The sequence below is a fragment of the Budorcas taxicolor genome, chromosome 15 (genome assembly GCF_023091745.1).
Source record: "Budorcas taxicolor isolate Tak-1 chromosome 15, Takin1.1, whole genome shotgun sequence".
NCBI lineage: Eukaryota > Metazoa > Chordata > Mammalia > Artiodactyla > Bovidae > Budorcas > Budorcas taxicolor.
This window is the reverse complement of record NC_068924.1, coordinates 6,165,229-6,188,613: the sequence shown is the minus strand read 5'-3', so window position 1 is coordinate 6,188,613 and position 23,385 is coordinate 6,165,229. Positions and strand designations below refer to the sequence as shown.

Sequence of the window (23,385 nt, the reverse complement as noted above, 5' to 3'; positions counted from 1 at the left end):
AAAAAGGAGAAAAATGAAATATTATTTCTTCTTTGTTGGATTAAAGGGAAGAAAGAACAGAAATACAAAACAACAAAGAGTCTTAAACTCAACCATGTTCATGACATAAAAGGACTAATATAAATATTTAGAAGACAACAGTTAATGAAAACAATAAAATCAATAATGAAGACGAATACTGTGTGTGCGCGCGCGCGTTTCCCTCCCTCTCTCTCCTACCGCTGTTGGCTGAAAACAGAATAATCAAGATTATGGAGGACTAAGGGAACTGAACTGAACTGAAGGGAAAAGGAAAGGGAGTTAGAAAAGAGGTGGCAAAGAACGACATCCTGCCATTTCTCAGCTCCTTCTGATACACAGCTATTAGACAAAACAACTACACACACGAAACGCAATTTTCAATACAAAATCAGAAATATATGTTTCTATTAAACAGCACGTTGTACTGTAGTGTATTTGGAAAAATTTTTTTAGCCTTCAGAGGTAACGTTCAAAGAAAAAAAAAAAAGCCGAGGGTGAAACAGTTTCCCAAGTAATTATATAGACATCTCTCTTGAAAATAATTAGTTCAGAATAACTTTTTCTTCACAAATGGTTGAGTCACTAAACTTAGACGGCTATAAATCTAAGATTAGAGGTTCGAAACTAAGAAATTAACCCACGCGGAGTAATTATTAACGGTTAAAGCCAGCAAGTATGTACTGGCGGTGGCTTCCGCAGACCCCTAGTTTCCTCCTCCGCCGGCTCCGCGGACTCCTTGATCGCGGTAGAGCCGTGGCCCCGCCCCGCTGTGGCCCCGCCACGCCCCCTCAGCGTCACCTCCCCCCCCCCAGGCTGCCGCGTTGCCTTGGAAACGGCCCCGACTCTTCGCAGTGAGGACCAAGATGGCGGCCGGGGAGCCAGGCGATTTGGGCGTCTACAGCTTCAGATTCCTGCCTCAGAAAACCTTCCAGTCTCTGAGCACCCCGCAGACTACCAGCCGGCTCCGCCAGTGGTGAGAGGCCGAGGGGCTCTTCTCTATGCCCCTTGGCCTTCTCTGTTGTGGAGGCACGGATCGGGCGTCGAGGCGGCCCCGTCCTGAGTGAAACCCGGAGGCAGCGTTACCCTCAAGAAGGGCGGGCTCCGGGGGTGGGACGGATGAACGTGCTGCCCAGAGGGTACCAGCCCGAGTTGACCGTCCTTCTCTTCTCTGCCCCAGGTCTATGCTGGGTAGAATCGAGGCGCAGGCGTTCGGGTTTGACCAGACGTTTCAGACTTATCGCAAGGATGATTTCGTTATGGTTGGTATGGAAGTTGGAGCGTTCCTTGAACCACTGCTGATGTTACATTTTTTTTTTTTCTACTTTGGCATAGATTCTGGTGAACACGGTATTATTCTGTGACGACGTTTTCTTGAAGTTTGAGGATAATAAAACGGTTCAATCGATTGTTTCACAGGAACTTTTATGTTTTACATCACCATACATTAGCTCTTCAGTATGCCGCCATAAAGAACTTTTCGATTTTGGAAAGATAATCTCTCCCTGGAAAATCGGTCTCTTTTTTAGTAGGCACATCTCATTTTTAAATCTTATCCAGCTTTATCACCAGCTTTATTTACTAGGCCTAGCTTCAAATTACTTTTGGTAGTTTCTCAAAATTAAATCTACCCTGTGAGAAGAGGCTCTATTAGCAGTTCCATATGAAGAATTCCAGAAAAAGTTTTAAGCAGTGACTAAGTTATTGAAATAAATCTTTAGCTGGTAGAGGTGGCTGCTTTGAAAGGGGGAAAAACATTCCAAAGTACAGATTCTGGTGTGTTCACTGTATTTCATTCACGTTATTTAAAATCCTAGGGGTTTTTTAGTCCTCAGTTAAATGGAAAAATACTTTTATTGTTTGTGATATTATCTTTGCGGTTCATGTCCTCAGGCATTGACTGTAGTGTCTAGTTGGCATAGTTTATTCACTCATTCAAAAACACTTCCTCAGGGCCTGCCCTGTGCTAGAAATTTTGTCAGGTAGTGGGGATGCCAGAAGGAAGAAGACAGGAGCCTGGCTTTCAAGGATCTTACCGACTCCTAGCAAGACTGCCAATAAATTTAAAAAATCAGATCATCTCACATAGAGAGATAGTGCAGTGAACAAAATATTAATCTAATTAACCAAAATATTTACTGTGAGGGTGTATTAGTTTTCAAGGGATGCTGTAGGGAAGTATCACAAACTGGGTGGCTTAAAACAAGAGAAATGTATTATCTTACAGTTTTGGAGGGTGGAGATCCAAAATCATGTGGTTAACAGGGTTGTGCTCTCCCTGAAATCTGTAGAGAGGAATCCTTCCTCACCTTTTTCCTACCTTCTCATGGTTGCCAGCAATCCTTGGCATTCTTTGGCTTGCAGCTGCAAAAGGTGAATCTGTACTCCTGTCAAAGCCCCTTAGCTCTCCTTCCTTGTCTCCCTCCTAGCTGTGTCGCTTCTCCTTTTATAAGAACACCAGCCATATTGAATTGAGGGCCCACCTTATTCCAGTATAATTTCACTTTAACTAATTGTATCCACAACAACCCTGTTTCCAACTAAGGTCACTTTCCAAAGTCCCAAGGACATGAATTTTGGACAGGGGGCTGAGGAAATACTGTTTAAAATGAGGGTAGATTATTTAAAGTCTATTTCCCTTTACCTCAGATTGTTATAATGTTAATATGCTACTGATTATAATATTAATGACATTTCTCATTCAGCTAGATTTTTATAGTTTTTAATGTATCTCATTTATGCCAGGACTGGCTCTCAAATGAATTTTTTTTTAAGATCATCAGGATTTTATTAACTGAATTTTAGAGTGCTGTAAAAATTTTAATATAAGTTATTTATTCAATAAATATTTGTCGAATACTTACTGTATCCCTGCTCGGAGGTGTTAAAAAGACAAAAAGAGACTTGATCCCAGCTTGTAAGTCATGTGTATAGGTGTGGAAGCTAGAAGTGTAGAAAATTCTCTACAAGACAAAATAATTGCTATATTGGAGGCTATATAAGGTGCCCTAGGCACAAGGAAGAAGATCACTCAATGGAGGGGCATTGGTATCAGAAAAATATCATAGACAGAGTGTAGAATTAATTTGGTTTGTTCAGTACACACAGAGATCTTCAACAGAACCAATATTAATCTGTAAAGCACAATAAATTTCTGTAATAGGCAGTTTTTTCAAACTAATTTTCAATATCTTTCATGTTTATCCTTTTTTCTTGTGAGTAGGCAGTATTCTCATATTTTAATATAAAGAAGGGTATTCATACAATCCTTAATTTTACTCATGCAACTAATTTGGAGGAGATAAAGCATTGTGGCTGAGAGAATGGCCTCCAGAAGGGGATTTACCCTGAAGCTACTGAATCTTCAGGACCCCTCACCAGCTCAAGCTCCTCACCCACAGAATCCCCTTCCAAGGAACTCTGAGCTACTCCAGCAGCATGCTCACATGCTCATATGTTTTTGGAATTTTTCAAAATTAAATGTTTTGTATTCTTAGTGAAGTTCACTCAGTCGTGACTGACTCTTTGCAATCCCACGGACCCATGGAATTCTCCAGGCCAGAACACTGGAGTGGGTAGTCTTTCCCTTCTCCAGGGGATCTTCCCCACCCAGGGATCAAAACTAGGTCTCCCGCATTGCAGGCAGATTCTTTACTAGCTGAGCCCCAAGGGAAGACCTTGTATATTCTTTGAACCCCTAAAATTGTACATGCTTAAGACACTACAGAACCTGGATCCTCCCTTCATTTGACCTCTAGATAGCTGTCTGTCCAACTCTGCTGCTTACTGGCTGTATGACATTGGGCAAGTTATTTAAGGTTCTTCAACCTTTACTTTCCTACAAAATTGTCACAATGCTTAACACTTAAGTACTTTCTGGAAATGAAAATAATGCTGAATATATGTTGAGATTATTATGAAGATTGAGTGAAATATAAAAATATTTAGCAAAATGCCTGGCTTATAATGTGCTGTTATTGTTACTAACATTTGTATACTACTTTGCAAAATGTTTTCCCAAAGCAGTAATGACTCCTGTGTGCCAGATTTAGCTTTCAGCACTTTTTATCCATTTATCACTAATCTTTACAACAATCTGGTAGATTTGGTGTTTTGGCCCACACTTTAGGCAATGGCACCCCACTCCAGTACTCTTGCCTGGAAAATCCCATGCACAGAGGAGCCTGGTGGGCTGCAATCCATGGGGTCTCTAAGAGTCAGACACAACTGAGCAACTTCAGTCTCACTTTTCACTTTGGTGCATTGGAGAAGGAAATGGCAACCCACTTCAGAGTTCTTGCCTGGAGAATCCCAGGGACTGGGGAGCCTGGTGGGCTGCCATCTATGGGGTCGCACAGAGTTGGACACGACTGAAGTGACTTAGCAGCAGCAGCAGCAGCAGCAGCAGCTTACAGCTAAGGAAACTGAAGCTCAGAATGGCTAAATAATTTGTGCAAGGTTGCCCAGCAAATAGCAAAACCTAGACCTTTTGGCTCCAACTTCCATGTCATTTTTACTACAAAACCCGTAACTGAGCAAAGAGTGCTGCTTAAAGTAGGATTCCAGATTTTGAATTTTCGCTTAAAATTTAGAAACAGATTTCAAAAGTTTGTAAGGTAGTAAGTGGATGGAAAGAAGGAAATATTCATCCAGAAAATATTTCTTTAGTTTCTTAGTCTGTACAGATGAGCAGGACACAGTTAAAGAGGAAAACAGACCAAAAAGTGCATTGTAGAATGAGAAGCTGTATAATATAAAATGCACAAGGTACTGTGGTGGCACAAAAGAGAAAGTGGTCGTTTTTGACTGAGGTGGTTAAAGGAAAAGGTTAAAATTAACCTTAAAAAAGGTCAAAAAAGTGCCCTTCCAAAAGACAGGGCACTTGAACTCTGGCCTGAAAGATGAATAGGAGTTTGTCAGGTAGGCAGAGTGGGGTATTGTCAAACAGGTGGTTGGGACAGTACTTTTTAAGACTTCCTGTGCCATGCAAAGGAATTTGGTCTTTATGTAGCTGAAGAGTTGCTGAAAGGTTTTCAGCAAAACAGTATAATTTAAAGTAATGAGATCACCTGGCAGAAGTATAGGGGGTGGATTGTTAGAACTGAGTCCGGAAACAGACTAAATTGGAATCTTATCTTCCAGACCGTATATGGTGGTGCCCTGAATTAAGACAGAAGCACTGAGATTGCTTGGAGAGATCTTTATGAGACAGGTAGTACTCAAGGACTGATAAGATAACTGACAGGCAAAGGAGGAAATGTAGGATGACCGAGTTTTTTATTTGGTTGACTAGAGTGGAAGATTTAAATGTATAGAAAATGGAAAAGAATAAATAACGAAAATGATTGCAGTTTCAGGCATGCTAAATTTGAGGTGCATCCAAGTGGCAGTATCCTAGATAGTTGAATATAAGATCTCACTTTGAGTCTCAAGAGACCTCTGTGCGTAGAATATAATGCTGGCATTCTCACCATGGATTAGAGACACTGACAGGAACCCTCCAAATTCACTGCAAGGGAGAGCTTCAGTTTACAGAGCTTCCTGAAGGTCTGCACATAGCTTCTGCTTATATCTCATGGCCAGACTCTGCATATATCTCAGGATCACTTGCCGCAAAGATTGCTAGGAAGCATAGATGTTTAGCTGAGCATATTACTGTTTAAAATAAAATTGAGATTCCTTAAGGAAAGAGAGATATGATGGATCAGAAATCAGCAGTCTGCCAGATACATGATTGAGTCAGACATCTACTTATATTTCAAATGTGTGGCATCTAACAAACATACATTTAAACTGTTGTTATGTAAAATTTCTAAAACATTTAGAAATATGTTTCTACTCTCACATTTTTAGTCCAACTCTCACATCCATACATGACTACTGGAAAAACCCATAGCTTTGACTAGATGGACCTTTGTTGGCAAAGTAACGTCTTTGCTTTTTAATATGCTGTCTTCTGCTTCTGTTAGGTTGGTCATAACTTTTCTTCCAAGAACCAAGCGTCTTTTAATTTCATAGCTGTAGTCACCATCTGCAGTGATTTTGGATCCCCCCCAAAATAAAGTCTGTCACTGTTTCCACTGTTTCCCCATCTGTTTGCCATGAAGTGATGGGACCAGATGCCATGATCTTAGTTTTCTCATGATGTACTCTGCATATAAGTTAAATAAGAAGGGTGACAATATACAGCCTTGATGTACTCCTTTCCTGATTTGAAACCAGTCTGTTGTTCCATGTCCAGTTCTAACTGTTGCTTCCTGACCTGCATATAGGTTTCTCAAGAGGCAGGTCAGGTGGTCTGGTATTCCCATCTCTTGAAGGATTTTCCACAGTTTGTTGTGATCCACACAGTCAAAGGCTTTGGCATAGTCAATAAAGCAGAAATAGATGTTTTTCTGGAACTCACTTGCTTTTTCAATGATCCAACAGATGTTGGCAATTTGATCCCTGGTTCCTCTGCCTTTTCTAAAACCAGCTTGAACATCTGGAAGTTCACGGTTCACATACTGTTAAAGCCTGGCCTGGAGAATTTTGAGCATTACTTTCCTACTGTGTGAGATGAGTGCAATTGTGCAGTAGTTTGAGCATTCTTTGGCATTGCCTTGTTTGGGATTGGAATGAAAACTGACCTTTTCTAGTCCTGTGGCCACTGCTGAGTTTCCCAAATTTGCTGGCATATTGAGTATAGCACTTTCACAGCATCATCTTTTAGGATTTGAAACAGCTCAACTAGAATTCCATCACCTCCACTAGCTTTATTTGTAGCAATGCTTCCTATCACCCACTTGACTTTGCATTCCAGGATGTCTGGCTCTAGGTGAGTGATCATACCTTCATGATTATCTGGGTCATGAAGACCTTTTTTGTATAGTTCTTCTGTGTATTCTTGCCACCTCTTCTTAATATCTTCTGCTTCTGTTAGGTCCATATCACTTCTGTCCTTTATTGAGCCCATCTTTGCATGAAATGTTCCCTTGGTTTCTCTAATTTTCTTGAAGAGATCTCTAGTCTTTCCCATTCTATTGTTTTCCTCTATTTCTTTGCATTGATCACTGAGGAAGGCTTTCTTATCTCTCCTTGCTATTCTTTGGAACTCTGCATTCAAATGTGTACATCTTTCCTTTTCTCCTTCCCTTTCGCTTCTTTTCAATTCACAGCTATTTGTAAGACTTCCTCAGACAACCATTTTGCCTTTTTGCATTTCTTTTTCTTGGGGATGGTCTTGATCCCTTCCTCCTGTACAATGTCACAAACCTCTGTCGTAGTTCTTCAGGCGCTCTGTCTATCAGATCTAACCCCTTGAATCTATTTGTTACTTCCACTGTATAATCATAAGGGATTTGATTGAGGTCATACCTGAATGGTCTAGCAGTTTTCCCTACTTTTTTCAATTTAAGTCTGAATTTGGCAATAAGGAGTTCATGATCTGAGCCACAGTCAACTCCTGGTCTTGTTTTTGCTGACTGTATAGAGCTTCTCCATGTTTGGCTGCAAAGAATATAATCAATCCGATTTAGGTATTGACCATCTGGTGATGTCCATGTGTAGAGTCTTCTCTTGTGTTGTTGGAAGAGGGTGTTTGCTATGATCAGTACATTCTTTTGGCAAAACTCCATTAGCCTTTACCCTGCTTCATTCTTCACTCCAAGGCCAGATTTGCCTGTTACTCCACATATGTCTTGACTTCCTACTTTTGCAATCCAGTCCCCTAAATGCCAAGGACATCTTTGGGTGTTAGTTAGGTCTTGTAAGTCTTGTAGGTGTTAGAAGGTCTTGTAGGTCTTCATAGAACCATTCAACTTCAGCTTCTTCAGCATTACTGGTTGAGGCATAGATTTGGATTACTGTGATATTGAGTGGTTTACCTGGGAAACAAACAGAGATCATTCTGTCATTTTTGAGATTGCATCCAAGTACTGCATTTCAGACTCTTTTGTTGACTATGACGGCTACTCCATTTCTTCTAAGAGCTTCTTGCCCACAGTAGTGGATATAATGGTCATCTGAGTTAAACTTGCCCATTCCAGTCCATTTTAGTTCACTGATTCCTAAATTGTCGATGTTCTCTCTTGCCATCTCCTGTTTAACCACTTCCCATTTGCCTTGATTCATGGATCTAACCTTGCAGGTTCCTGTGTGATATTGCTCTTTACAGCATCAAACTTTACTTCTGTCACCAGTCATATCCACAACTGGGTGCTATTTTTGCTTTGGCTCCATCCCTTCATTCTTTCTGGAGTCATTTCTCCATTCTTCTCCAGTAGCATATTGGGCACCTACCGACCTGGGCAGTTTATCTTTCAGTGTCCTATCTTTTTGCCTTTCATACTGTTCATGGTTCATTGCCTTTTCATACATGTTCATACTGTTTATATCAGTATCTTTGTTATCACTCCTATTTGGGAATAAAAAATTCCAAAACATGTCAGCTTTCTTAAAACTATCCGAGATTCAGAGAGTCACTTCTAATGCCTCACTGGAAATTCTATAACAAACCCAACATAACATTTGTACACATTAAGGCAGGCTGTTCTTGTGTTTTTTAAGAAAGTTCATTCTTCAGGTGTATAATTATGATTTCAGTAACAACTGTTGCTTTATTTGAGGGGCCTTTTGTTATTGCTGTTGTTCAGCTGCTCAGTCGTGTCCAACGCTGTGACCCCATGGGCTGCAGCACGCCAGGCTTCCGTGTCCATCACCAGCTCCCGGAGCTTGCTCAAACTCATGTCCATCGAGTTGGTGATACCATCCAACCGTCTTGTCCTCTGTTGTTCCCCTTCTCCTCCTGCATTTATATCAGTATCTTTGTTATCCCTGGACCTTTTATGAAGACTTATTTCCATTGGCTCCAGGCCAATTCACTGCAGGCCACTTAACCCACTTCCATTCATAGTGACATTTAAAATGTAAGTGGATTCCCCCCAGGTATAATTACTAAATCTGAATTAAATTTCCCCTTTTGCTGATTCTTTCAGAAGACTTCTAAAAAGCATTCAAAACCAGTGTTAATTGGAGTTGGTTCTAGCATACATGTCTTTTTAAAATGTGTGTTATATGAATTAAAATAGTTGCACAAACACTCCTTATTTGACTTTTTAAATTTATAAAGTAACTTCCTTTTTTCTGAGTAAGATTTTTTTTGTAGTTAGAAGATACCTGTAAGCTGTTTGTCTTTAATTTCCACCATTTGAATGTCAACACCATGGGACCAGGGACTTTGTCTTGCTTGGCATAATGTAGACATTATGCATTGAGTACCTGTTGAATGTTGCACTAATCTTCACTCACATATCTGGTCCTCTCCACTGTTGCTTCTCATTAAATGACATTCATTCTGCCTGATTTTTCATGCAAAAATTTGGGGAGTCATCTTTGAGTCCTCCTTCTCCCATTGTCCCTTTCTTCTAAATATTCATGGACTCCATCCACTTCTCTCCCTCCCCACTTGCTATCATTTTGACATGTGAACATCAGACCTTCTTGGATTACAGCAGTACCGTCTCTCTTAACCAGTCTTTTTACAGCCCCTCACTTCATTCTCCATACCACAGAAGGAATGAACTTTTAAAAATATGACTCTAATCACATCTTTCCTTGGTTTAAATCTCTTCAGTGTCTTCCAACTGCCCTTAGCTCAAAATACTGATCAATCTAGAGCAGTGTGACATTAAGATAAAAATTTTTGACTTTTGACCTCCAAAGTTCAGTTTAACTCCCCAATGTCATTAGACCCGTCGGCCCATCGACTCTGGTCATGCTGAACCTTGTTACTTCTTTTTTTTTTTGGCAGCACTGCGCGGCTAATAACTGGACTGCCAGGGAAGTCCCATGAACCTCATTACTTTTCTTCAATGGGATGTCCCCTCCATTCTCACCTTAAAGATTTTAAACTCGCCATTTTCTCCACCTTAAAAAGATAGTCTTTCCAGTGTCACGCTGAAACCAGCTCAGGACAGCTCAACTGCTAAATGTTCAGGAATCTTTGCTGGCTGTTAAGCTGTTGGCAATTTGAAATCCACCCTGGAAATCATCAAATGCTACAAATCAGGGCTTTTTGGGGAGGAAGGTGTTTCAGTTATTAAGCATTTACCAGTATATCTTTTTTCCAGCTGACTCCTACTCAGCTTTTAGATCTGAACCTAAATGTACTTCTGCATTAACCTTTCATCCCACAGCTGTTAGAGTAGGTCTGCCTACTATATACTTCAATATTAGCACCTTGTATTTTTTCATTACACTCATGGTACGTTAATACCTTAACATCTCTCCTTTCAGTCTGTTGATTCTATGAGGGCGGGACTATGTCCATTTGATTTTGGGAATTAGGATACTTTCAGTTGAGTGTTAGGAGCAGGAGCCAGATGTAGAAAAATAACTGGAAGACAGAGAAGTGAAACAAGATAGACTCCTCTTTCAAGAAACCATTTAAGAAAATAGAGCAATAGCTTAAAGGAAGTGTCGCAATAAGAGAAATGTTTATTGAAACAATCTGAACAGCAAAGAACAACTCACAGAGTCAATAATCAAATACCCCAATCTAATCCAACCCTCTCAACCCCTCTCTTCCCACAAGCCTACAACTATCACTTCTTAGGTGACTATTGGCAATGGTTTGGTATATATTCTTCCATATTTTTCTTAATGTTTGTGTAAAGATTTTTGTTTTTTTCTTATATATTTCTCTTAAACTACTCTTTTTACTCAAAATACTTAACGGCTTTCCTTCAAAGTCAAAACAGTAAACTGAGTAACTGCTATATGCCAGGCCCTGGCAATATAACAGTGAATAAGAAAAACAAGCTTCTGAAGCTTACATTCTATTCTATTACTTTCTTTTCAATAACTGCATGCCATCTAGTGTAGATGTATTCAGCCATTTTATTTTATTATTATTCAGCCAGTTTATTCAATCATTCTACCGATGGGCATTGAAATTTTGGGGCATTGAAATTTTCAGGTATTGACACTACAGACAATACTATTAAAAAATTCCATGTACATAAATTTTACCTACTGATGGTTTCATTTTTGTATAACATACCCAAAAGTTGAATTTGTTGGATCATAAGTTACATGTTTTTAATGTTAAAGATAATATCCAGTTCTCTCTGGATATAAAGTTATAAAGATTCAGACTTCTACTAGCAGTATGTAAGAGTGCCTATTTTCTGGTACTCCTGCCAAAAGTTATTAGTCTTTTTAAATCTTGCCAATATAGTGGGTAAAAATGATATCTTCTGGCTTTTATTTTTCTCACTGCTCTTGAAGTTGAGCATCTTTTCATAAGTTTGTTGGCCATTTGTATTTTTTTACATGGCTTTTTGTTATCTTTTGGCTGTGTTTAAATCGGGTTGTCAGTTTTTCTTATCATAAATGTTGGGCTTTTTAAAGCCAGTATGAATATCAACCTCCCTCTCTTTTAAATCATATTTGTTGCAAATATTTCTTACCAATCTGTTGTTTTTCTTTTATTGCTCATCCTGGGCATCATTATTTTCTGACTGCCCAATATTTTTTGAACATACATGTGATTTGGAGTGATTTTCAACCTTCATTTTTTAGGAAGTCCAAAGCAGAATCCAAAACACTTGCTTTTTTTTTAGGTATAATTGTCATGGGCTTCCCAGGTGGCTCAGTGGTAAAGAATCCACCTCCCAAGGCAGAAGATTCAAGAGACATGCATTCGATCCCTGGGTCAGGAAGATCCCCTGGAGAAGGAAATAGCAACATGCTCCAGTATTCTTTCCTGGAAAAGTCCGTGAACAGAGGAGCCTGGAGGGCTACAGTCCGTGGGGTCACAAAAAGTCAGACACAACTGAGTGGCTGATAGTGCATAACTGACATATGATACTAGTTTCAGGTATAATATAATGATTCACAGACTGCAAAATGGTTACCATAGGAAGGCTAAGTATCTTTTGTCACCATGCAAAATTACATTTCTTTTTTCTTGTGATGAGAACTTTTAAGATTTATTCACTTAGCAACTTTCAAATATGTGATAAATTAATTATAGTCACTGTGCTATTCATTACATACCCTATAACTAACTTATCTTATAATTGGAAATTTGTGCCTGTTGACCTCCTTCACCCATTTCATCTACCTCGCAACCCTTCTCTGTGGCAACAGCCAATGTGTTCTCTGTATCTGTTGGTTTGATTTGTACTCACTCACGCAGTTGTGTCAGACTCTTTGTGCCCCTTTGGTCTTTTGCCCACCAGGCTTCTCTGTCCATGGATATTCTAGGCAAGAATACTTGAGTGGGTTGCCATTTCCTCCTCTAGGGTATCTTCCTGGCCCAGGGATTGAACCCCTGTCTCCTATGTCTCCTGCATTGCAGGCTGATTCTTTACTAATGAGCTATCTGGGAAGCTCACTTGCTTGGTTTGGTTTGTTCATTTATTCTGTTTTTTAGATTCCATATATAAGTGAAACCATAGAGTATTTGTCTTTCTCTGTCTGACTTATTACACTAATTTACTGTAATACCTTCAGGGTCCTTCCATGTTGTCACAAATGGCAAGATTTCAATCTTTTTATGACTGATATTCCATCACACACACACACACACACACACACACACACACACACACATATATATATATATATAAACACAGCTGCTTTATCCATTCATCCATAAATGGACATGTAAGTTATTTAGGTTGTTTCCATATCTTGACTCTTGGTAAATAATGCTCCAGTGAACATAGGGTGCATAAAGCTTTTTGAATTAGAGCTTTCATATTCTTTGAATAAATAGTCAGAGGTGCAGTTGCTGGGTAATATGTTAATTCTACTTCTTGTGTTTTGAGAAACCTCCATACTGTTCTCCATAATGGCTGCATCAATTCATATCCCCACCAGCAGTGCGTGAGGATTACCTTTTCTTCACATCTTTGCTAATGCTAGTTATTTCTTGTCTTACTGTTAATAGCACTTCCAATAGATGTGAAGTGATACCTCATTGTGGGTTGATTTGCATGTCCCTGATGATTAGTGTTGGGCATCTTTTCATGTCTTGTTTGGAAAAATGTCTGTTCAGACTCTCTGCCCATTTTTTAAATCATATTTTTAGTTTGTTATTGAGTTATGAGTTTTAGTTATTTGAACTGTGTTCCTTATATAGTTTGGATTAACCCCTAATCAGGTGTATGACTTGCAAATATCTTCTCCCTTTCAGTGGGTTGCCTTTTCATTTTGTTGACGGTTTACTTCATTTTGTAATACTTGCCTCTTTTTGCACTCAGAGTGCAAATCTAGGATCTGGTGTTACTAATCAGACTCATCAGCACAAAACCAGTTTTTCGAAAGTGAGCAACTGAGGGAGGTGGGAGTGGGGTTCAGGATGGGAAACACATGTACACCCATGGCGGATTCATGTCACTATATGGCAAAACCACTACAATATTGTAAAGTAATTAGCCTCCAATTAAAATAAATAAATTTACTAAAAAAAAAAGTGAGCAACTCAAGGAAAGATTCTGTACAAAGAACCCTAAGGGTTGGTGGCCAACGCATCTAGCTTTCAGGCAGGGCACTCCTGGCACAGCAGTGGCCTTGGTGAGGAAGGGATCATGATAGCATTTTTTAGTGCTTAGCAAGGCTATAGCAAGGGAGACTGTTTCCTCATCAGGGCTGCTCTACATATGATTCTGTATTATTCCCAGTGCCTTAGCCTGATTCTCTATATCTCCTGAAAATTATGTGGACTGCCTGAGATACTTTTAATAACTTTCTCTTCAAATCTTTTTGCCCAGAGTCAGCTGTTAGTGCCTAAAAATAAAACTCATGGCTACTTTTCCTTCTTTTGCTATACAGAAAGTTTTCATTTTTAAAAAGCAAAATCTGTCACTTTTCTGTGTGCCCCTTGGATAGAATTAAATTGACAATTACATTTAGATTTAGATTTAGTTTCTCAGTCAAGTCTAACTCTTTGTGACCACATGAACTGTGTAGCTTGCCAGGCTCCTCTGTCCATGGAATTCTCCAGGCAAGAATATTGGAGTAGGTAGCCATTCCTTTCTGACACCAGGATCAAACCCTAGTGTCCTGCATTGCAGGCAGATTTTTTATTGTCTGAGCCACCAGGGAAGCCAATGGCTACCCACTCCAGTATTCTTGTCGGGAGAATTCCATGGACAGACGAGCTCCAGTATTCTTGTCGGGAGAATTCCATGGACAGACAAGCCTGGCAGGCTACAGAGGAGCCTGGCAGGCTACGGCCTATGGGTCACAAAGAGTTGGACATGACTAAGCAACTTTCACTTTCACTTTACTTTTTAGATTTGAGAGGTAGGGAGAGTGGGAATAATGATTGCTAAGTTAATTGAGAGAACAAGGTTAAAAGAAAACAAAATTTCCAAACATTATTTAACTTCCTACTTTTCACTATAAATCATAACTTTCTATTTATTATATTAAGTCCCAAAGGTAGCTACTTGGACATTATTGTTAATACTGTTCTAAAGTGAAGGTAAGAAAACTTCATTTCTTTATGACACATTAATTACTCAGACATTTTACCAATTAAAGATTTCCCTTCCCCAATTTAAATAAGATTCTACTGTAGTTATTTTAAAGTTAATTCTTATTATTGTGGATAATAATGTAACTAACTTTGTTCCCCTCAAATTTGTATTTTAGGCCTTTTTCAAAGATCCAAATGTCATTCCCAATTTGAAGTTACTTTCAGAATCTTCTGGAGAGTGGCTTACATTAGGTAAACAAAATTTATTTTCATCTCTTCATATTACTATTTTACTATTATAACAAAATTTCACTTGAGGAATTTTCATTATTAAAGTACAAATTATGAATAGTGACTCACGTTTGATAACATCAAGGTCAAAATAATTGTCTGTGCCAGGCCTGCCATATATCTTCCCTCCAAGGGTCCACTATAGATATCCTGGCTTAGCACATAAGGGCAATTTTTCTCTCTTTACATTCATTTGGAAAGTATTTATTGTGCACCATCCATGGACTCTGACAGATGCAGGGAATGAGGAATAAGAGAAATCAGAATAAGAGAAAACCTGTACTCAAGGAACTCACTGATATGTTTGAAAATACGTGCAGTAATATATCGCTGGTATATCCCATAGCAATGGGAGCAAAAGGAGGGGAGTGGTCAATTCCACCCAAGGGAAGAGGGTCAGGTAAGAGTCCACTAACATGAGGGTGCTTGGGTGAAATCTTATTTGGGGCGGCCCATGGCTGCGACCAAAGAGAAGAAGGACTGAGAAGGCAATTCAGAGATCGTCAGGGCCACCCCTCAGTTTCAGTGACACACTCCCCTCAGAGGAAGAAACACGGGGCCACCCCCCATGCAGTAGGTCTGGCAGGCAGAGCATTGGACCAGAGAGGATTACTCTTGAGGCTTCAAGTCTAATGAAATTTGCCTTGTCAAGTTTTAGATTGGCTTGGGACCATCACCTCTTTCCTCTTCCCTATTTCTCCCTTTTGGACTACAAATGTCTGTCCTATGCCTGTCCCACCATTGTATTCTGGAAGCCTGTAATGTCTCATTTCACAGGTTCATAGCTGGAGAGGAATTTTGCCTCAGGACAAATTATACCTCGAGTCTTACCCATATCCGATTTAGATGGCACTTTGGACTTTAAACTTTTTGGTTGATGCCAGAATGAATTGAGACTTTTGAGGTTGTCAGGATGAAATAAATTTGGGAGGGGGACAAGGGCAGAAGCCTATGGACTGAATTGTGTCCCTTCAAACTTCATATGTTGAGGTCCTCCTAACCCACTGTGACCTCATTACTTTCTCCAAAGGCTCCATCTCAAAGTACCATCACTTTGGGGGACAGGGTTTTAACATTATGAGTTTTGGATGGACACAGTTCAGTCCATAGCAAATGCTATTTCTGTGTCTCAGACTAAGTGGTTTGAATTTAATTACGTTCTCTCACCATCCCTACCCTCCTGCCACTCCCCACATCAGACCAAGGGTAGGTTTATTAAAGTGGCAAGTTGCCCAGTGTCAGTCCCTCATCCTGTGGCCACCGACTCATGTTCAAAGATTGTCTGGTTTTATACTGCTGTTCTTTGGTTTTCTAATATTGCTCAGACCTACTTTATCACTTTCTAGGATCTTCTTTTCACTTTAATCCCCCAGAGAATTTTGCCCCTGAAACAAAAGAAGCTTTTCTTAGCAGCAAAGATTTTGAAATAACTGAGGCAAACACAGTTTTTTTTTTACCATCTGAGCCACCAGGGAAGCCTTGTGTCCATGGGGTCACAAAGAGTCAGACACAGCTGAGTGACTCACACACAAGTTCTTGGCTCCAGACAGTCTTCTTGCCTCCACAGTAGCCCAGCTCAGGATCAGAACGAGAGCAATAGTTCCTAGCCAGGACTCTGGGTGGACAAGAGAGAGGAACTGCAAATAATCACCAATATTACTCTTCTCAAGCTCAAACTGCTTCTCAGATCAGAGATCCAGCAAAGATATTGGGGAGAGGACATACCATGTCTAAGTCTGCAGTCTTCCTAGAACTTTGAACAAGGAGAGCCCCATCCCTTTATATCTGAGTGAGTGCGTGTTCATATGTAGGTGCATAAAAGAGAGAAACTGACTGAGTGATTCACTGAGGCAATAATAAAAAAATTCACCTTAATCTTTATATCTTTCTATCACTTAATAGAACCTCTACTAATGGAAAATATATTCCTGAAAGACACATTCTGGAAATGTCAGGGAGGGAGTGTATGTTTGGAAGGGGGAAGAACTAAAGCTGAAAGAGAAAAATAGAATACCAGATTAGAACAATAGATTTCAAATTTCTCTAATTCCATACTTGTAACAACTTGAGTAGGACCTGGTTCAAAATTTACCTTGGCTTGGAGAAAACTTTTTTTGTAATAAACAATGTCAGTGAGATCAGAGGAGGAAATTTTTTAATGGAGAGAAATAGTTTCAAAACACCCTCAATGACTTTAGAAACACACTTGTTACATTGATTAAAATTTTTGTATTATGAATTATAAAACATTAAACGTAATACAAATCTAAAATCATATGAAGCAATTTCTATGTTTTTACAGGTAGTTCTGATATCATTCATTAAAAGTGATCTAAGAACCTCCTGCTACCCAATAAATGTATTTCATTTTCAAGTATTGATATTTTCTAATTTACATATCCTTCATCTAGGCCTGAAATGGTGAAATTTAAATAAGAATTTAATAAAATCCCTAAACTAATGTGACTTTCAAATATATCAAAACATACGTCATTTTTTGTTAATTCTTAGAATCTCTGAATAGTGATATTTGTTTTGGAAGTAATTGAGAATACTAAATTAATTTTTATATCTCTTTCTTCAGGAACTGAAGTGAAAAAAGTTGAAGCTATAAACGTTCCTTGCACACAGCTTTCAATGTCATTTTTTAATCGGTTATATGATGAAGCTATTGTACGAGACAATGGCTATATTGTTAAATGTCTAGATTCTTTTTGTGATCCCTTCCTTATTTCTGATGAGTTACGAAAAGTAAGTACAGAATTTAAAATTTTCACAATAGAATTTCATTTCAGGAAGTGCTTAATGTCAAAAACTTCTGCCTGCCTAAAACCCATAAAATACCTCTTATCAATGAATAATGATCAGTAATAATCATTGCATGTAGGTGTCTTCTTGAATGGCACTTTTCTTATCAACTTGTTTATTTGTATTTCATTAGTTCTCAGTGGGGTTTTACTGACATCTAACGGGTAGAGACCAGGGATAATGTTAAACACCATACAATGCACAGGACAGTCCCCAAAACAAAGTTATCTGGCCCATAATGTCAGTAAAGCCTGAGCTCAAGAAACACTGGCCTATTAAGTTGATGACTATTTTTCTTTCAAATTTTCCCTTAACATGTGAAATGAGTATTTAAAAACATCCCTGGAGTGAAATAATCTGTCAATCTCATTGCTGAGATCAAAAAGCTAGTTGATTAACCAATTTAATTTTTGTTTTAATGAGAGTTGTACTAAACTTGACATCAGAAGACATGGATTATTCACCTAATTCCTGATTTATTATTTACAAGAGAATAATAACCTTAGGCAAGTCATTCAGTATCTTGAGCCTCAAGATCTTATCTATACTCTATGGAAATTAAAATGCCCATTCTACTCTCTTCCTAAAATTGCTGAGAAAGTGAGTTGAGAAAGCATTTTATGAAATCCTGTTGAAATGAATTATTATTATTTACAAGGTGGTAAAAATTTAGGGCTGTCAAATAGATGTAGGTTCCAATTCAGGCTATGCCACTTAATCATGGTCATACTTAACCTCTCTAAGCTTCAGTTTCATATATGAAATCAGAATAATGTAAGAATTTTGTTAGATAATGCATTTAAAATGCTTTGTACAATGCCCAACACTTAGTAATCTTTCAATAATATTAACTACTACTACTAATTACTATTATTATTATTTTACATTAAGAGAGATGTACAAGTCTAATGTATTATAAATCAGATAAAAATGAACTAGGGAAGCCATTCATATACCATTCTGGACACAGAAATCTTATCTGAAGGAGACCAGAGGGCATCCCACCAGTCTATATATTGATCTTCACTAAAACAGTACCTAAAAGAACTCTCATTCCTATGCTCTCACATCTATAGAGAGAGCCTCAGCAATGGACTTTTCAAAAGGATTTGGTTTTCAACAGAATACTCTGCAAAACCATCAGTTGCTGCCTGTTTTATTTCTTGCGGTGAATAGCACCTCTATTCAGGAAGTGTTGGGCTCCATGTTTTTTGCTGCTTGCCTCTATGTTTTGCTTTTGTGTTCTTTGCCATTCTGTGGCAACTGAGAAGGCTTTATTTAACTTTGTTGCTTTCTGGCTAAAAAATACATATATAAATAGCTTCTAGCTTTAGCCTGAACTGGAAAGGTCCCTCCCACTGTGTAGCAACACAGATTCTGTAGGCCAGCTCTCAGGTAAGAACTGATCATAGTATCCTTCCTGACTGGCTCAGAAGTTGGACTCGTTAACTATTGCATATCTATTCTTGGAGGGCGACACAACTGAACAGGTCTGTATGTGAACAAACAGGGAGATCAGACATAAAGCATTATTGTTTTAACATTCACTACAAAATTTTACTATTACAATCTTTTAATTGCACAGCCTAATCAGTTCAGTATATGAGAGTCCTTGTGTTAGAAATGTGTGAACTGTTCTTTAAGGGCCAGAGCTTTAAGCAGCTGCAAAACCTGGGTTTCAGTATCATATCATTTCCTTATAGAGAGGGAGGAAGAGCTGGAGGGGAGATGTACAAGTGTTACATGTGGCACACAGAATAATAAACTGTAGACCACTTCCTCTCTTTTTTTACTATTTTATTTATTTTTTTATTTATAGCTGTGCTGCATCTTCGTTGCTAGGTGGGCTTTTCTCTACTTGCAGCAAGCAGGGGCTACTCTTTGGTTGCAGTATGCAGGCTTTCTCTTGCGGTGGAACGCGGGTTCTAGGGTGTGTGGGCCTCAGGAGTTGCAGCAGGTAGACTCAGTGGTTGTGGCTCCCGGGCTCTAGAACACAGACTCAGTAGTTGTGGTGCACGGGCCTAGTTGCTCTGCAGCATGTGCGGCCTTCCCAGACCAGGGATCAAACTCATGTCTCCTGCGTTGGCAGGCGGATTCTTCACCACTGAGCCAGCGGGGAAGCCCGCACCTATCTTTTACCGTATATACTTTGGCTCTCATCAAGTCATTATAAGTAAATTATATACAAACAGTACCATAAAGTTTATTACTTTTAAATGCCTCTTTATGTAATGACCTTGGAGTGATTTTCATTTGAGATAAAGGTAAATAAAATGGTTAAGTTTAATCAATTTTCCTAATAAAAATGTGCTTCTTACTTCTAGACTGTGATTGTTATGACTCATGTGTCCCTCCTTTACCTGTATGGCAGTATTAAGTGTTACACACAATTTTTATAGCTTTTCTCCATCTAGAGTTCTTCTGTGTATTTATTTTCTCTTCCCAATTTATGTCTTGGTTACATTCTTTTGTTTCTTATTATTTTTATCTTAGTGTATCTATATTTTATTGTTAGCTTCCTTTATATTCTTTTTTCAAGTAAGTGGTGTATAAGCAATTCAATAAAAAGGAATATATTTTGTAGTGTACATTCATCACCTGTTTATGTCCACCACAGTCAACAAATTAAGCAATTGTCTGTAATGCACAATGTTGTAAGAAAATCTTCCACATCAGAGCTAGCCAAACTGTTTTCCGAAAGAGGTAGCAAGGGCACAAGAGAGCAAGAGTCCATGTAGGTTGGTGATGTGTAAGGTGATATTATTAGAGGAGAACAGGAAAAAAAGAGAGGTGATTATGAGGCTCCAGCTACCACAATAGTTCAAAATGGTGTAACTGCAGGCATAAAGAAAGTAGTAATCCAAACACTATGAGAGGGCTTAGAAAATGAACATTTTTGTTTAGTTTCTTGGTGGAAGCAAAGACTATGATGGAAAAGTTTCTCCATTTATTTATACTCCCATTGTTTCCAAATGAGATTCACAGTGACTCAAGACTAAAATTGCAGTAGCACAAAATTACGAAAGATTAAACTAGAACAAAGAAAGCAACAGAAGAGAAGGCTTGGGCTTAGATTTATTCCTTTCACTGAGTGTCATTAACTAATGGAGGGAAAATAAGCACAGGTCTTACAGATCTCCTTCTCCATGGCCTCAGGATTGGTTCTTAAAATAGGTCTAAAATCACTTTTAAACATATAAATTGAAACTTTTGAAAGCATAAAAATTAGAACCTCGAATTATGTTACATTAAGATGAATTTTATCATCTTATATAGGTTTTGCTAGTGGAAGACTCAGAAAAATATGAAGTATTCAGCCAACCAGATAGAGAAGAGTTCCTGTTTTGTCTTTTCAAACATCTTTGCCTTGGTGGAGCCCTTTGTCAATATGAAGATGTAATTAATCCATATCTGGAAACAACAAAACTTATCTATAAGGATCTAGTGAGGTAATGTTGCTCTATTACAATATGTAAATCTCTGGTTAGCAGAGGAAATTATTTAACTCTGGTAAGATTACCCAGCCTCCACTTGTGGATCTATTAATAACCAAAGTGAATAAAAATAGCACTACTCTGGCTCTCTCCTCAGAGCCTCCTTCTTCACTTCCAAACTAGAACATTTCATCTCCCTGACCCTGTTTTGGTCCTCAGTTCTCTCTTCTGCCCCTTGACCTTTCCTCAGCCAGGCCTGTCACTCACTCTATCCCTTACTGGCAACTGCTGTCTTCCAGGTCTCCCTTTCCCCCCCAGGCCTCCTTTTAAATCTCAGGGAGACATGAGATCCCTCAGGATGTTTGAATTTGGTTGACTAATACTAATAAATAATAGTAAAAACATTACCTTCGTTCTAAGGAGGGGGAAGAATTTTCACCAAGGTGTTTATCTTTTCAAAATTAATCCTAGGTTTGTTTTTGGTATTGCACTAGGGCTTTTTTTTCTTTTTGAAGATCACGTGAGGATAAGAACTTTGATATATTTTTTAATTTGAGTGAACATTCTATGGTTGGGTTTTTCAATGATGAAGATGTTGGATCATGTTTATAGGCATACAGGATAGGAAAAAGTAAAAAGCAAAGGTTCCCAGAATTTGGTTACAAATTTTTACTTTCATAGGCAAACAGTAGAACTAGCTTCCCATCAGACTCTTATTACTTTACTTATCCTCAACATCTTGATTCTCATAACCATTACACATGTCATACAGCTGTACAACAAACTGCCTGGTTGAGTTACTCTACTGAGTTTATTTCTGATACAGTTTTTAAAAAATATTTCTATTATCTGTTTCTGATTTTTATGAAACAGTTATTGTGTCAATTCATAATGATTATTAGAAGAGAAATTACAAAAACAGTTTCAGAAGCAGCATGCACATACCTACATCAAACATATTCTTATCATTTGCAGCCCATGAAAACTTACGACTTCTAGCACTCCCGCTAGATACTCCTCAGCATACGCCAAACACACACACACCACGGCCACCACAGTGTGCTGCCCCCACCAGCCACAGGAACCTGTGGAATTCCTCACTGCCATGTGCTGTGGAGGAAGAGGTTCTGGTAGAGATACTTGAAACAACTTCAGAACCTAAACATCACAGAAACTACAGTTTTTTCCCACAGTCTCTTCCTTGAATTCTTGTGATTCTCTTCTCTGTTTTGAGGGTGCTAAGAAATGTATGACTCAGAGTAATGGCCACTCATAAAATGAGTAGGCAAAATTCATGACATCGTATACAAAGAATAGGAACTTATCCATGGACTCACTTGATTAGGCCACCAGCAAGTGTTAATGTTAGGCACGGAACCCTGGCAGGCCCTGAGGAGTCATCAGGAGGCACTCAGGAGTGCGACAGGCGTCATCAGGTGGTCTCTGACCTCAAGGAAATTACAAGTTAACATAGGAAATAATAATAAAGTAATTGCTTAAAATATTTTATAAGTAAATATTTTTGATATAATCCAATGTTCAGTTATGTATAGGCAAATGTTTATAGTTCTTTATACTGTAATAAAAACCTCAGAAGTTCAAAAGAAGACATTGTCAGTGTGGGTACACGTGTTCTAGAATTTCTTGATGGAATGGAGTCCACAAGGGCCAGCAAACAGGAGGGCAGTCTGTTCCCAATTCAGGGGCGATGCACCCCAAGTCTGTCATTCTAGGGAGAATGAGAAGACTAGCCAGTTAGAGCATTACTTTTCTTTGAGAACTAGTAAATATTTCTCTCAATGATCCAAGTTTAAGCATGCTTATGAGTTTCTTTGGTGAATGAGGAAAAGATATAAAATTGTCTTCTCAATGCAATTTCAGTAGAAAATTATGATTAGAATAAAAATCTTGATTAAGATAAAGATATAGGTGGTTCAACATAGCCATTATCAAGGGATATAGAAGTAGAGAAAGCACAGGTGGGACTTGAAATATCATCAGTAATTTCTCAGAATTCTGAGCTACATATCTAGTTGTGTCATTTGTACAAGCTAACTTATGCAAGAATATTTTTTTTCTGTTGCTTTACTTGAAATTTGGGTGTTTTTATCTGCTTTAGAAAAATATCTGCTCTCTTTCTAATTATACATGCAGTGGCTACCTTACAGTATCTAACCTGCACTTGCAGGTAAACATTGTTACTATTTAATTCTATCAAAAAAGTTGATCCCTTACATTTGTATCAGTAGATATTGACGGCACATTACAGAGCCTGATTTTTAGAGGTCTCTAGCTCAAACAAAAGGATAAAAACATTCTTAAGGTATTTTTTCCCTCATCCATAATTATTAATATAACTCCTAT

The 23,385-nt window shown here is 38.5% G+C and overlaps 1 protein-coding gene across 1 annotated transcript in view; it reads left to right on the top strand.

Annotated features, from left to right (window-relative positions):
- The first annotated feature begins 884 nt into the window (after window positions 1–884).
- CFAP300 (cilia and flagella associated protein 300) overlaps window positions 885–23,385 on the top strand; it is a 28,204-nt gene continuing 5,703 nt past the window's right edge. Inside the window, exons 1-5 of the mRNA XM_052653271.1 lie at window positions 885–994; window positions 1,199–1,280; window positions 14,665–14,740; window positions 17,364–17,530; window positions 20,864–21,036. Of these exons, the coding sequence (XP_052509231.1) occupies window positions 885–994; window positions 1,199–1,280; window positions 14,665–14,740; window positions 17,364–17,530; window positions 20,864–21,036 (608 nt within the window). The remainder of the gene's footprint in view (window positions 995–1,198; window positions 1,281–14,664; window positions 14,741–17,363; window positions 17,531–20,863; window positions 21,037–23,385) is intronic.